The sequence below is a fragment of the Phoenix dactylifera genome, chromosome 1, assembly GCF_009389715.1.
Source record: "Phoenix dactylifera cultivar Barhee BC4 chromosome 1, palm_55x_up_171113_PBpolish2nd_filt_p, whole genome shotgun sequence".
Lineage (NCBI taxonomy): Eukaryota > Viridiplantae > Streptophyta > Magnoliopsida > Arecales > Arecaceae > Phoenix > Phoenix dactylifera.
This window is the reverse complement of record NC_052392.1, coordinates 30,243,881-30,259,434: the sequence shown is the minus strand read 5'-3', so window position 1 is coordinate 30,259,434 and position 15,554 is coordinate 30,243,881. Positions and strand designations below refer to the sequence as shown.

Genomic DNA, 15,554 nt, shown 5'->3' with positions numbered 1-15,554 from the left:
AAAATCTTAGAAGGTCAAGTTGTTGCGAAAAATGGAAGTATATATCCACCCTTTCATCATACATATATTCTTAGTTTTCATGTATGGTGGGTCATTAAAGTTGAAGATTTACATATGCAGACCAAAAGTTCTAATAGTTTTGTTAACCTTCGCCATAGATCGAGAACCAAAAAAAAAAAATCTGTTGCTAAGAAATCACTCTTTTATTGCTTATTTGATGCATAAGTACTAAATTTCGGAAGCATTTTAAAATAAATCTATAGATGTGTATACTTAAAACATCGTAAACCATCACCATACGCTTTTAACTCGTACTGTAAGAACATATCCAAGCCATTATTTACAAACGTAAACCCTTCATTTTCCTAATGGACCATAGTTTTGTGTTCACATAGCAAGCAAGATATATAGCTAAGGAGTTGGCAGGAAAGCTATCATGGAGCCAAATTAAACCAGCTAGCGTACGTAGTATGCCTGTAGGACAAAGACAACAGTTAAGAAAGGCGACGATCGAGCATAGTTTCACAGGTAGAGAAAGAGCCAACCAGCAAGACTGGCAGGAGCTGCACGTCCACATGACCTGTCCTAGGGTTCCCTTTCCTCCACTCACACTTCACTCTATAAAACATCCCATACTTTCCACAGCTTAAGCACCCTCATTTCACAGCCACCAACTAGTTAAACAATACTAGTGTTGTCATAGCCATGGACTCCTCCAAGCTCTCAGCTCTTCTCCTTCTCATGCTGTTCATCTCCTCCGCCCCCATAGCCATGGCATGTGAAGCCTGCCGTCATTTCTCTCCCAAGACTCCCAAGGGACCCATCAGCCTTCCTATCATCGGCAAACCACCCATCACCCTTCCTCCCATCATCGGCAAACGGCCTATAACTGTCCCTCCGGTCATCGGCAAACGGCCTATAACTATCCCTCCGGTCATCCGTAAACGGCCTATAACTATGCCTCCTATAACTTTCCCTCCTATCACCGGCAAACCACCCACCACTACCCCTCCGGTGGGCAAACGGCCTATAATTACTATCCCTCCGGTCATCTCTCCTATAACTATGCCTCCAATCATCGGGGGACCGCCTATGACTCTACCTCCAATCATCGGAGGACCGCCTATAAGTCTGCCTCCGATCATCGGGGGACCGCCTATGACTCTACCTCCAATCATCGGAGGACCGCCTATAAGTCTGCCTCCGATCATTGGGGGACCGCCTATGACTCTACCTCCAATCATCGGAGGACCGCCTATAAGTCTGCCTCCGATCATCGGGGGACCGCCTATGACTCTACCTCCAATCATCGGAGGACCGCCTATGACTCTACCGCCTATAAGTCTACCACCCATAAATCTCCCTCCGATCACCGGCACGCCACCGGTGACCGGAAACCGAGGCTGCCCGACACCCTGTTCAGCAACGACCTGCCCGATCGACGCGTTGAAGCTCGGTGCCTGTGTAGACCTCCTTGGCTCAACAGTGCACATTGGTGACCCTGAAGTGGAGTGCTGCCCAGACATTTTGGGCCTCGCCGGAGTTCAGGCCGCAGCATGTCTGTGCACCACAATAAAAGCTAAGCTGCTCGACATCAACGTCGTCCTTCCTATCGCACTCAAACTCCTCGTCACCTGCGGAAACGCCGCCCCTCCTGGTTACACGTGCCCTGCATAAACGTAGTTAAGTATCTAGACCACTGCAGCTTTTAAGATCTAAATCTAATCTTTTTCCTTGCCTGAATACTTTAACAAGAAGAACAGCTAACTTTGGAGCTTAAACAGATTTCACATCAAGGAGAGGCAAGGAAAAAAAATGCCTCACGTCTTCCATTTCTGGATTAGCTTCGGAACATAACTCTCTTTGAGCTAGATATGCCTCTTCCAATGATTTTTTGAGATAGAGAAGGGACATGCACCTTGTTACATTCTGAAAATTAAGTCTCATACTTTTTTCATAACAGCGAAGTTTTTGAGGTCTAAATCTAAGAATTTTTCTAACCTACAGCAAGTAGCTTTCAGTCTTAGTGCTTTGGTAAATGCATAATGGTATCTTCCCCCCTCGAATTTTGGTATAATGCTTAACTTTAGCATTAAGACTGAAACTCACTGTATATTTTTTGTATTTGCAGCCGCCTGGAGTCATCTTAATGAGAACCAAAAGGGGTTCAAACTGGTAGATTTGAGGAGACATGAGAGGATGCCTGAGTAGATCTCTTCTTTTGTTTTTCTTTCGTTGTACATTTGTATTGTTTTGGTGCAATTGTTCATGGTGGTGTCTTTAATTATTGGAATGGACTTTTTGCCTTCTCTTATTTTCTTTTCTGGTGTATTTCTGTGTCCCAACAAATAAACAGCTCCCGTAGCTTTCTTTTATTTTCTTAGAGGTTTATCTTAAAACCAACCACAGCTGAATGATTCGAAAGAAAAGCCAATAATTGGTGTACTCTTTCTTGCATGCGTTCTTGTCACCTTGGTACGTTTATTATACTGGATAAATGAAGTCATATTGTAGATAATCTCTTGATACTCACCTTGTGAGGATGAGGAAAAAATGTAACAACATAACGGCCATGAAGATACTACCATGCAAGTGCTGACTATAAAGAAGTCGGAGGGAATTTAAGCTGCGATAAGGCCATCGTTCTTTTAATCAGATGTCTTCCATGGAATGGTTCATTTAAACTGTGATATCATATGATCCAGAAAAGGGTTATAGTATCATAGGATGTTTACAATTGTAAACTTTATGACTGATCATTATGACTATTTTTAAGTGAACTTAATCAACGCCCTCCTACGTACCTGGCTTGAGAGTAAAGCAGAAACATGCATCTTATTTGGCAAAAAAAAAAAAAAAGGTTTGAAATAAAATTTCAATATGAATGCTAAAACAACAGGAGATGGAAGTCTTCCATAGGAGACTGAAACTGGATGTTGGAAATATGGACAGCAAGGTAGATAAGGAGCGGCTAGCTTCTGTGTTCTTGTTCTCTAAGCTTGATTGGTGGGTGTTTATAATTGCATCCTCCTCTTTTTTATTGCCTCAAACAATTCCCTTAGGCACTTGGGCGGCTGCTTTTTCCTAAAAATAAGAGAATATTTTTGGATGATAACCATGAGCAGTTAATGCACCGGCACTATATATATATATATATATATATAAGCAATATTAATTAGAGTACACGTAAAAAAGGCCGTAGCAAAAGACATGCTTCATATATAGTCCATACATTAATAAAGTTTTCTTTTGATGGTTTCCATCTCAATATAGTAAGTAGTGATTCCTGAGAGTGGACATGTGGAATGTTCTTAGGGAGTTTATTGGAGGGTTGGTTGATCTTGTTTTCCATGGAAAATATGGGCTTAAATGTTAATTGATAAGTCAAATTCAATCGAGATATTCGCATCGCTAGGCAATTTTGCCAGTAGAATACCAACTAGGTTTAAATAAAGAATCTACATTTCATATTGACTAAGAAACTAATTAATATCCCTACCCCAACAAACAGTCACTTTTGTGAAAAGCAAGTAAATTACTCCACAGAAAAATATGATGGATGCTTGGGCCATCTTGATATGCTACGAATCATGCAACTTTCTTGTCTATCTAATTTCATTGAAAATTTGGAATGCAGCTAAAAGGTAGTCATTGGAAAAAAGAAAAGAAAGAGGTTTAATTTTATCAAATGCTCTCCCTGTATCAAGATTAGGATTCGCAAGTTCTATGAAGAGCAAAGTCTGAGTGTGTCTAGGTAAATGACAAGGATACGGGAGAAAAATCAGCAGCTTGGATGAATAAACACAAACTTAAGGGTCCCAATTCCATAATTGTAGCAGGATTCCGCACAAGTATTATAATATTGACTATGCATGCTTCACTCATAGGTGTTGATTAATGTACATAAGTTCGAAATATCGACTGCTAATGGCTCAACTAACATAATGTTTATTGCATGCATGTTCTTTGGCATCAGATTGAAGCCTAAATTTCCTCTACCGCTTGAGAAAGCTTGATAGCAACATCAATTTCCTCTATAGTTTTACTATTATTCTTTTTTCGAGAAAAAGGGAGGGGAAAACGCCACTGATTTTCTCTATAGTTTTAAGTTCATGATTTCAATCAACTTTATTTTATCCCCAAGAGAAAAATTTTGGCTTGCCAAAAGACATGTCTCAGTCACTGTCCTTGTTTTCTAGGTATGCAACTTCAAAAGATCATCAAAGAAAGTGTTTTTGAGGTGAATTAATCTCTCTCTCTCTCTCTCTCTCTCTCTCTCTCTGTGCAGCTGCATGAGGAGGCAATGCATGCAACGACAGTGACCATCTAGACGCAGATAACAATACCTGAGTTGTCTGAAACATAAAATAACATTGAAACAAGCGGATTTTCTTGAACTTAAATTCTTAGGCTGGCAAAACCAGTGATGACAACTATTACAGGGACAACATTGAGCTTAGCATATGAAAAACAATCTAGTCACAGTCGAGACAAGAAAAAACAGAGGCAATGCAAGTAACGAGAGATTGGTAGTCCAAATCATCAGTCCCTAAACACACTTGAAGCCATCTGGGATCTCCTTCTTGCAGGGGCTAACTAACAAGCTGAGAGCCACAGACCACTTGATATTGACACCTAACAGATTCTCCTTAATTGTAGTGCAAAGGCAAGCAGCAGCTTCAACATCAGTTAGGCCTTCAATAAGAGCACAACACTTGCTCCCAAGTGGCTGACCTATGAGCAACCTTTCCGTATTTCCGAGCAAGTCCCAGCAGACACCAAGCTTGACCGTGTCGCGTGGGCAAAACGGGTTTGCCGGAGGCGTCTTCCGGGGGAATTTGTGGTAGATTCTGGGCTTTGGTTCCTCAGGCCATGGGATGGAAGCACAGCACAGGTTGGAGAAGAGGAGGAGGCAGAGGGCTGCAATTGTCTTGCTATCCATGGTTTTCCCTCAGCAGCTGCATGAGGGGCCTGGTTGTATGCCCTTTGATAAAGTGTGGTCACAGGTGAATACCATCTTCCTTCGTTTGGTAAAAAGGTAACTCGGTTGCAGAAAATAGCAGGGAAGTGAAGTGTCCTGGATTTGTGCTTTTCTGATGATGGAATGCCCTTGAAAGGCACTGATGAGAGGATGATTGGGTTATGTAGGGTCAGGGTGGCTAAATGCCAGCTCTCTTACCTGTAGTTGTTTCATCTTTAGCCTGTTGTCCTGTTCCATTTGCTGCAGTCATGCACATGCACTGTTTCTTAGCATTGTTGTGGCCACAGTAGATATCTTTTTTCTTGGGATCTAGAATTTACATGATGCAGGAATTACTAGTTCTTTTCCATCTATATGAATGTATCATGTTTGGGATCTATGCTATTTCATGTCTCTCAGTTGACAAGCAGGAAACCTGGCCTCAAGATGCAATGGTTCCCATCTGATGTAAGGATGATTTAATTGACTGAATGCTAGCTATAGGTGAGGAGAATACACTAGTCTTGGCTGGCAAGTGTAGTTTTGCCATGTTTCCTCCTTGTGGCATATGATAACTTTTGACATGGACCTGCCAACAGCTTTACTTCTCAAAATCTATCAAACATTGTGTCACACTGACAGTGGAAATTCTTGTTTCCACTCTATGCTGAGCTAAACCAAGCCAATTCCTGATCTGGCTAGAATACCAGCAAGTACTGGAAATTTAATAGAACTTCTCTGATTATTTCTCCTGCAGTTAATCATCAGAGTTGCCTTCGCATTTCAGCATCTGAATTCTCATATTCTTGCACTTTGATGATTTTGTGCATGCAAGAAATGCTTCAACAAGAGTTCCTTTTATTCAACAATGCTATAAAATTAGATATGAGATTTTATAGAAACAAGATTACACCTTGATCACAAGTCTCCACATTAGAGGCACAACAAACATGTAACTGACACTCCTAACACAGCCAAAGAGCCCAGACCAATAAAGTGCAAGTTCATTCACATTAGGAAATAAATGGCCGCCAACCACAGAAGAAACATAATAACTACCAGGATCAATCATGACTGGATACAAGACGGCAGAGTGATACCATGGCACACAAATGCAAGTACAACATAAATTATGACTAAGAGGAGGAGAATCAATGCAACCCTGCAAGATAGATATTATCCAAATTAGTATGTGCTCTTACTCCAAGCCCAAAACTAAAATTTCAGTAAAACCATAAAAAAGAACCAATAAATGCTTAGAAAAGGCACAAACAAGCTTGATGAAAAATGTAAATGATTAGAGAAGTAAGATTTTGTTGATAACAAAACTACAAATATAATTAAAGCAAGGAAGCAAAACTACCAATTGCTGTTGGTAACGAAATTAATAGATGTAACAGGACTGAAACAAAGAAGACAGGAACAAAGGAGTAAAAGCTAAAATTTGTCGTTCATGAGACTTTGCATCAACATTCTATATCAGCAATCTAACTGGGGTCTTTCAAAATTATTACAGCAGACTATTATAAGATATTTTATTTGTCCATAGAAATGTATTTGCCCAAGCAAGGCTACAAAAGATGTCAATTGTAAGTAAGAAAAATTGTTTTCATCAATCTAATGTGACATTAGATTCATTTTAATTTGTATCGATAAATTGGTAGAAGAGTAGGCATATTTGATTTTTAGTATGGTTATGGATTTTTTTGGTTCCCGATCATATGATTGCTCAAAAAATTGGCTTCCTACCAGCCGCCAACAACCACCCCCCCCCCCCCCCCCCCCCGCGCCGGCGAAAAAAAAGAGAAGAAAAATTTGAATTCTTGTGGTTTTCTGTATCTTATATTGTCAATCAGCGCCGACTGTCCTTGCAGTATAATATGGTACATGTATCATGCTGGTCCAAGTGGTATGTACGCAATAGTACTGTGGCCCTCAAATTCACATGTCCATGCTTCTAGTTTCCTTCGTCACTGGTTAGGAAAAGTATCATGAGCAAGCCCCCTTTTTCTGTCAAGATGCTGACTCTCTTATGTACATGAGATCTCTAAATTTGCTAGTCATAACTATCATGTCTCATCCAACGTAAAGAAAAAGAAAAGAAAAAAACTTATAGTTAATTAAGTGCATCAAAACTATAGAGGTCTGAAATCTGAATTAATAATTTAGGTTGAGTAACTGCATACGTGAGCTTAACATTCCGCCACCATACAGTGTTCCTGAAACGGCGAGATTGTTTTCGGAAGCGAATTGTGTTTCCTTGCATATTCGTAGTTTTATCAACCAGCAATTCCAACCGATCCCCTCTTTCAAGTACTTTGTCGATATTCTCTATCATGACATTGCGCACCTGGGACGGTCATCAAAAATGAAAATTATCAACAAAGACCATCCAAGTTGGCAAAAGCTTATAATATCCAAAGTATTGAGATATGATGCCCCAATTTTACATCAGAAAAAAGATGAATGATAGAATATGGGTTAAAAAATAAACAGGTGCAAGAAATGCTCCATGCAAAATGCTTGTGAAACAGAATATCGGTCTAAGCATAGAGTTCCAAATTGATATAAACCCCTTGGTTTTCATGAGGAACTAACAAAACAGGGAGATGAAGGCTCTGAGTTTTTGGATGTGGATAAGCCAATTCAGCAACTTTCTTCTGATGATACTGTTCACATTTGCTTTTCTTAATTCTTTGTTTCTGTGCACAGATTACATCTAACAGGTAAAGCTTGTTCAAAAGGCACCTAAATTGTAAAACTTATTTGAAAGGGTAGAACACTTCATTGGTGGGTTCCGATCATTTGAGCAGTATTCTTTTATTATCCTATGGAAAGACTCAAATACGCCAACTCATTTAGTATAGTCAAACTCAAGATACGACGAGGCTCCTCAAGAAAAGGGAAGGTGACGTGTATTCATGGTAGAAAGACTGGTATAGGGACTAAACGTGAAATGCTAACGATGTACAGGACTAAATGCGATATGGTAGTCGAACGAATGACTAGGTGTTAAGTTCCCCTACAGAACTTGCAGACACTTGGTAAAACTTCAGAAAACTTCTAAAATTCCTGATTGGTCAGACACCAAAAAATAGGAACTTAACAACGAGATATCATCATGTCCATGATAAAAAACATGACACTAGATTCCTTTGAATAGAAAAGCTGCCGCTACTACTCCTATACTTATCTTTTGTTTATCATCTTCCTTTTTTTCCATTCCTGTGCAAAATAATAGAAAAATAGTTGCTAAAAATCAGTTTTTTTGGGCTTGCAAAGAAATTTGGAAAAAAAGAAACCCAACTTGGAGTAGATATTTAGCTATCTGGCACAACTGAAGTCCCTATTTATATAAATTTGAGTGAGTCGGCACCACAGAAAATTTTTGTGTCAATAGCCATTAACACTTGGCATAGTTGGTTGGGTCAACATGCAAAAAACATAGACTATAGAGTAGTACTGACATCTAGGATTGTAGTGCATAACAAATACTATGCTAACAGACAGCTATCAAAGAGAATCGAGCCAGTGGGGCATAGTCCCTTACAATAAAGCGTAATATTTTTTCAGATGAAAATATTGCAACATATGTATGGGTAGTATTATTGCAAAATATTCATTAAATATTGCAACACTTTATTCAGAAAAAAAAGGAAATATTGCAACATTTCTATTCTTTACCAATATGTACCTTATGATGTCAAGTGATGTCCTACCATCATGCAAAGGCTACAAATTGATATCAACTACCCAATCTGATCTTTCTTTCAATTCACAGTTGCATGCAAAGATATTACCTGATCTATTGTAGAATGCTAAAATCCTAAACATCTTTACAACTGAAGCTTCAAACAACCAAAAAGAGAAGAAAAAAAAATACAAACAGGTTTTTGACTAAGCAACACCATGAATCAACTTTTTTGGCCACTGATTCCACACTATTAATCTTGCTGGACATCTCTCTCTCTCTCTCTGTGTATGCGTGTCTGTCTATGTGTATGCACATGCATGATTGTATGCGTACATATGTACTTGCAGGTTTGTGCACTCTTAGTGCATTAAATTAATGTTTCTGACAAATATAATGATTTTTTAAGCAATGATCGAGCTTTTAGCAAACAAAAAAAAAAGAAGCAATGATCAAGCAAAGACATCTATTAGCTTAGACAACATATTTTAGCTCATACATATCTCTTGTCTAAGTTGCATAGACATGACATACATAAAAAGAAAAATTATACTAAAATAAGGAAGAGTGAGAGGGGTCCTTAGGTCTATAGAATTTACCCTTAGATTGAATTGATAACAAGATATTTAAACCTATATTATATGACAATGATATGGATAGTTTTGGAAATAAAATCTTATGACTAGAATTCATAAGTAACAGGATTTGGGATATCAAATTTCTTTGCCTCCTCGTATTTTCTATTCGCAACTTTCCCAATCTCCCCTTCTCTATGTCTGCCAGTTGCCTCCTTATTTTCTCTTAAAACCCAACCACCCATGTACTAATCTTATATGGCCTCTCTCTGTCTCTACGACTAATCTCCTACGCACCCCCCCCCCTCTCTCTCTCTAACAAAGGTTTCCCTTTCTTTCAACCCGTCTCCACTCTAGTCTTCATACATCCTCTCTTCAGACAATTTGTTATTTATTTTTTCTTACCCTGCTAATTTACGTATTATCTTGGTTTTGCTTAATTTATTATTTATTTTTTCGTATGCTGCTAACAGAAACAATAGATCGAGCAACACTACCAAACCTATTAATTATCTTTTCTTTGACTTTAAACATTTCATATTTAGATATTTTTATTTTATTTTTTACATTTCTTTGAAGGATGAAAATCCTTTTGCAGAGACCTACAAGAAGTAGCAAATTCTAAAGAAACATTGTCCTAGGCACAAACAGGTTTGTACAATTTCTTTTCTTTCCTTTTCCCTATTCTATATACAATTTAATGTATATTTATTTATTTATTTCTTTTTGTTTTGTTTTGCTTTAAAAAATTATATAAAGTTATATAAGATGGAGTGGCGGCAATGTAACCCAGTTCTTTCTCATATTGATTCCATAATTTTGATATTCAAACACTTCCTTTAATTCTTTATTTTGTAAAGTTATTTAAAAGATCATGCAAATCATTTGGTTATGGTATTAGTTCATTGGTTCCAAGTCAGGATATATCATTGATCTGATTTTTTGCTTCAATGTTGTTAAGTTTAAATATGAACTATTTTTATATCTTCCTAATAAAATAACGAGATATTTAACATATATCTCCCTTAAAAAAAGAAATATTTAAGCAAATTAATTTTTTACTTCCACATGCAATGCGCATGCCCATTTATTAGTAATAATAATTATTAAAATGTCGAAGCATTTGAATTCTACCTGACTCATTTCACCTCTGATGCGGTTTATCCTATCTGCATTAGGGTCATTGGAATAATACTCCATCTGTTGGCTCAAGACCCTTGAAAATTCATCATTCATTGCATAAGCAAGAGCTGTGTGACAAGCACGACCATATGTCTTCACAAATCTTCCATGAATATCCTCAAGAAATGAAAAAGGAATTCTTCCTGCACAAGTAATTCAATGAATTTAAAATGTCATCTGTCTTGACAGAAAAGGACTAGAACATAAAAGGTCTGTGAACAGGAATCTAAGATATGAGATGCTATTGCAGAACGCTAACTTTTTTCTTCTCCAAATCAATATGTAAATGATGAGTATATTGAAAGCATAAAGAGCATATATATTATCACCTTAGCATTATTCATACAAGTGAGATACAGAACTTTACAATATCAATGCCATCGAATCCTCAAGAGAAAAACTCATTGTTTCCATGATAAACTTAAAATACGGCACTTATTATTTGTCATCCTAGAGAAGTAGCAACTTTGAAAGATGATGACATAAAGGAATCTTCTAAACTCTAATGTACCCGGTATACTGCATACACATTCTATTAAGGCTAATCATAGTGGTCTCAAGAATATTATTAAAAGTAATTTATGGAAGTAATTGGAAGAATAAAAAGCAGAATTACCTGAACGAAGTTCACCAAAGTTCTCAAATTTAAAATGTCTAAAAAAGAACAAAATAAGGAGTATGTGTGTGTAATCTCACAATATATATTAAATTTCAAAAAAGAGTACATAGAAGCACAAATAAATGAATGCAAAAGAATTTGCTAGGAGTCTCCAATCAGCAACATTCCAAATGAAAACTAAATGAAAGAATTAAATACTAGATACCATATTCTGAGTCTGCATGGTCCCTGTGACACTGTAAAACTATGCCATCGCCCTACTAGCACTCAGCATTGGCATGGTACAGCTGCACCCCAGTGCTAGGCAAGCAGCAGTGCCAGTGCCAGTGCCTGCTCTCAGCAGGCACTGGCACAGTACAATTGCTTAACATGCCAGTGCTAGGGTGGCATCACCTTGACATGTGATACACAATCCTTTGAGGTCACAGTACAATTGCTTAACATGCCGGTGCTAGGGTGGCATCAGCTTGACCTGTGATACACAATCCTTTCATGACCTCTATGAGCAAAGAGCAACTCAAACCCCCAAAGTTCATGACATTTCTTCAACTCATACTAGACAATTTTTGAGACAGAGTGACATTAATAATCTACATTGCAATTTTTTCATTAAAAAGAAAACTTGGCTATATATGGTTGCATTTCTCATTGCAGTGTATGGGCAAAAACTCCACCACTATACTCTTTCATTTCCTTGAATCGAGTTTGAACTTACATAACTTGTTAAAGATAGCTCAATGCACTATCTACACTAGAGACAAGATTTCATACGTTAGCTAAAAAGTGCCTCATGTTTGTTTCATATTACTTTGCTTGGACAGTCTAAAAGGTATCTTTCTGAACCAAAGGGATACTTTACTTGACTGGAAGGACATCAGTAGGTGGCTTGTTTTAAGTATTGCACAGGTATGCCTCTCTTCATAAAGAAAACTAATATACTACGTAAAATTAAGACTCAGTTAACTCTCTCTCTCTCTCACTATCTCTACACACACAAATATAGCATAAAGTTGACATTTATTAGTTTCATGTCATTCCTGCACAAATCAATGAACAGAATACATTTAAACCACATTTGCGGCCATGATAATTAAGATCAAAATTCACCGCCTCGGTATCGGACCCCGAACCGGTACCATGTTAGCATAATATCGATACTCCGGCACTTATTTCAGGTGTACTAAGACTTGGAATGCCCCCGTATCGAGTCAAGGTTCAGTTCCAGTACAGTATGGTCCACCAATTGCAGGTCAGCATGCACTGGTATGGCAAACCATGATTAGGATAGGCATTTCAAACTACCATCATAAAAGAAGTCTAAGAACCACTAAATGCAGGCACTAGAGTCTAATACCAATATGCAAATCTTTCTACATGCAAAGAAATTTTGCTGCACAATTTTTTTTGAAGTGTAAGTTGCGTTATATTGAGTTACAATATCATCAATCAACTCAAAATAATGCAGATGAACAGAAAAATTTAGCAACTATTAATTATTCAACTATCAATTGGCAGAAAGAATAAGACAAGTAGCTAGAACATTGCAGGATGGAAGAAGACAACTATTTTTGAAGGACGTGGCAAAGCATAATACACAAATTGATGACAGCAGGCAAAGTAGAATCTGTAAAGCAGGTCTTCGTTGTTGGGAAGAAGCAAAGCTTGCTCCAATAATTTCCTAGGCAGCAGCAGGCTCTAAACAATCTTTAATAATTAGAATAACAGAAACAACTTATAACAGATTTTTTAGGTACCTTGGCATCATTTATACCTAAATTACGAAGAACTTTCTATTAACAAAAAAAGTTCAATGGAACTCAATCTCATACTTTATCAATTCCAGATCATGTACGCTAGGCAGCCCAAAATTGGAATAGGAACCAAGACTCAGAAGACAACATCAATAATCTTGATTAGAATAATCAATAGATCATAGCAACTACACATGTTTCTCTAGGTTTTCAAGAAATCTTCTTCATCAACTGAGATATCCCTAAGAGTCATAAAAGCCTGCCCCAAGTTATCGACTTTCTCGCAACTATAGCCAAATCCAAGCAATGGAAGCACCAAATCCTCAAATTTCGACTCAAAGGGGACATAAACGATGCGATCCCATCACATAAACTTGACCGCCCACCAGAAAGGGGCCGACTTCCAATCCAATGCACGTCAAGAATCAAATAGTTAAACGAATCGAAGAGGCAGGAGAGGGAGAGAGAAGGAATACTCACTTCCGGCGGTGTCGTCGGCCATGCAGAGGGTGGTGATCCCATCGGTGCACTTGACATGAAAGACGTACCGGTCCTGGGAGTAGGAGACGTGGCTGTCATTGGTGCCGGGAATCTTCTCGAGGATCTGGCGGGCGATCGCGCTGGCGTTCGTCGGCGTCGCGCTAAACTCCGCCAGCACCACGGAGCCCCGGGCCACCAAAGCGTACAGGATCGCCATCGCTCTTTCTCTCTCGCCTTCCGCGCCTTGGTCTTCGCCCTATTCGCTTCTTATATTTCTCTGAAGTCTCAACGGAAGAAGAAAAAGGGAAAGGAGAGAAGGAGATGAGAGCGGCAAAAGGGGAGAGGAAACGGAAGGGGGCGTCGCCATGGCTGGGCGAGAGGCCGACAGGAAACGGAGAAGCAGGGACAGCCGGATATGGCACATTAATTAACACATGGCAACATTTTATTGGTTAGAAAGATGGGGCCAACAAACTGCCAGCGTGGAAGGCCTCAAGGTACCAGCTTCGAGAAGAATCCATCCATGTTGGGAGCTTAAGGGCTGAAAACAGAATGGACTAGGCTTACCGCTTCTTTACCTAAGTCTGGCCTATTTTTTTTCTTTATTTTCCAGACTTAATGCTGAGCTTAGACCTAAAAATTTTTAAAAAATTCTGACTCAGAGCCTCATCCGAACCTGATTGAGATAGCTCAAATTATCCATTTAGGTTAAAAATTAGCCTGGCTCGAATCTGCTTGAAGCTTAATCTTTTAATCTTCATGCTGTAGCTTTACTTTTTTTCTTGATGAAATATTATAGCTTTATATTAGCAATCATTTGATGATCATAAATATATTTACCAGGAAAGCAAATTTATAGCATAATTAGAAATAGCATTTTTATTTTTTAGGCAGCTCGTAAATAAGTATCTAAATTCAGAATCTATTTTAGGGCCTGAGTTTGAGCTCCGTTTGGGACCTTGTCTGGGCTCGAGCTCATGCTGGGCTTGGGTCAAGCCAATGATATATCCAAGTCGGCCCGAAAAATATCTGAGCTCTATATTTAAGCCTAAATTCGATCTAAAATTTTTTAGACTTAGCTCGTAGCCCAACTTGAAATCAGCTTAGCTCGATGGGCCTCAGGCCGATCCGAGTCCAATTCCGACCCTAGCTCAGGAGATGAATTACAACGTTTATATGGAAGATATCTCTCTACGCAAGGGAGGATCTAATAACTATATCATACAATGGCCCATTCTACAATGTAGGAGTACATTATAGAACCTAACTCAAAAGTGAGATTGGATCGCAAATCAATGTATTGGCGAAAGATTTTTGTAGCTTGGATTGTTCCCACAAGGTGACACATGGATTTGAACGGGAGATAAAGGATTTGTAGTCCACGCCTTACCACTTGACCATGCCACCAAATATGATCTAAAATGGGTAACATTTTTATCCAATCATATTCTATTACTATTTTTATTTTGATATTGAATTCCATTTTACTTATCCTCTTTCAAAAATTAGTTCCGATATTTTATTGGATCTAATTTAGATTATTCCCTTCAATTGATTGCAACTCAAAGACACTATTTAAACCTCCTATTGGCAAGAGAAAAAATAGATGCCTAGCGGTGACCATAAAATTCAAGGCAAACTAGAACCATTGACTTGTTCTTAAATTTGCATCTCAAAGTGTTGCCTTGGTGGTATAACAAAATTAAATTGATTTACTACTAATTTGCATCAATTATTTTCGATAACCAATCCTTTTCAATTTTAGTTATAACAATAATATATGATATAGGATCTATGGGATAATTTTTAGAAGTATATTTTGCACAACATCCCCGTAAACATAAGCCCCAAAATAGAAATTGTTACATAGATACCGAATTGAGTCTTTCTCTTATATATATATATATATATATATATATATATATATATATATATATATATATATATATATATATATATATATATATATATCCTTATTGAGAATTATTGTGCTTAAACTTTTCATCAATTTTTTTTGAATAAAAAAAGGAATATGATAGTGCGACTTGACTTCTATTGTCACAAGTAAAATTACGATAGAACATGTAATACGCGGACAAATATATTGGCATTTCTTAATAAATATTACTTGAATTACTATTATACAATTCAATGTATTCTATCTATAAATTCTACTATCAAAAAAATCTACGAATTCTTTTTTGAACATTAAAAGTGTGCTTAAAAAAAATCGATATAGCTCTTGATTATTCTATCTTTATTTTATTCCTAAAGAGCATATTTCATTCTATATCTA

The 15,554-nt window shown here is 37.7% G+C and overlaps 3 protein-coding genes across 3 annotated transcripts; 1 reads left to right on the top strand and 2 right to left on the bottom strand.

Annotated features, from left to right (window-relative positions):
- Positions 1-635: 635 nt before the first annotated feature.
- LOC103719547 (36.4 kDa proline-rich protein-like) lies at positions 636-2,375 on the top strand. Its single transcript, XM_039131563.1, has 2 exons — positions 636-1,683; positions 2,132-2,375. Exon 1 carries the CDS (start codon positions 706-708, stop codon positions 1,675-1,677), a length of 972 nt encoding a protein of 323 aa, XP_038987491.1. The 5' UTR covers positions 636-705; the 3' UTR covers positions 1,678-1,683; positions 2,132-2,375.
- A 2,174-nt stretch (positions 2,376-4,549) lies between these two features.
- Positions 4,550-4,942, bottom strand: LOC103719538 (14 kDa proline-rich protein DC2.15-like). Its single transcript, XM_008808827.3, has one exon. It carries the CDS (start codon positions 4,940-4,942, stop codon positions 4,550-4,552), a length of 393 nt encoding a protein of 130 aa, XP_008807049.1.
- Positions 4,943-5,798: 856 nt separating this feature from the next.
- Positions 5,799-13,663, bottom strand: LOC103719539 (vesicle-associated membrane protein 711-like). The gene is made up of 4 exons (XM_008808828.4): positions 13,259-13,663; positions 10,361-10,551; positions 7,147-7,310; positions 5,799-6,122 (listed from the first exon to the last, which is right to left on the bottom strand). Exons 1-4 carry the CDS (start codon positions 13,473-13,475, stop codon positions 6,029-6,031), a joined length of 666 nt encoding a protein of 221 aa, XP_008807050.1. The 5' UTR covers positions 13,476-13,663; the 3' UTR covers positions 5,799-6,028.
- Between the last annotated feature and the right edge of the window lie 1,891 nt (positions 13,664-15,554).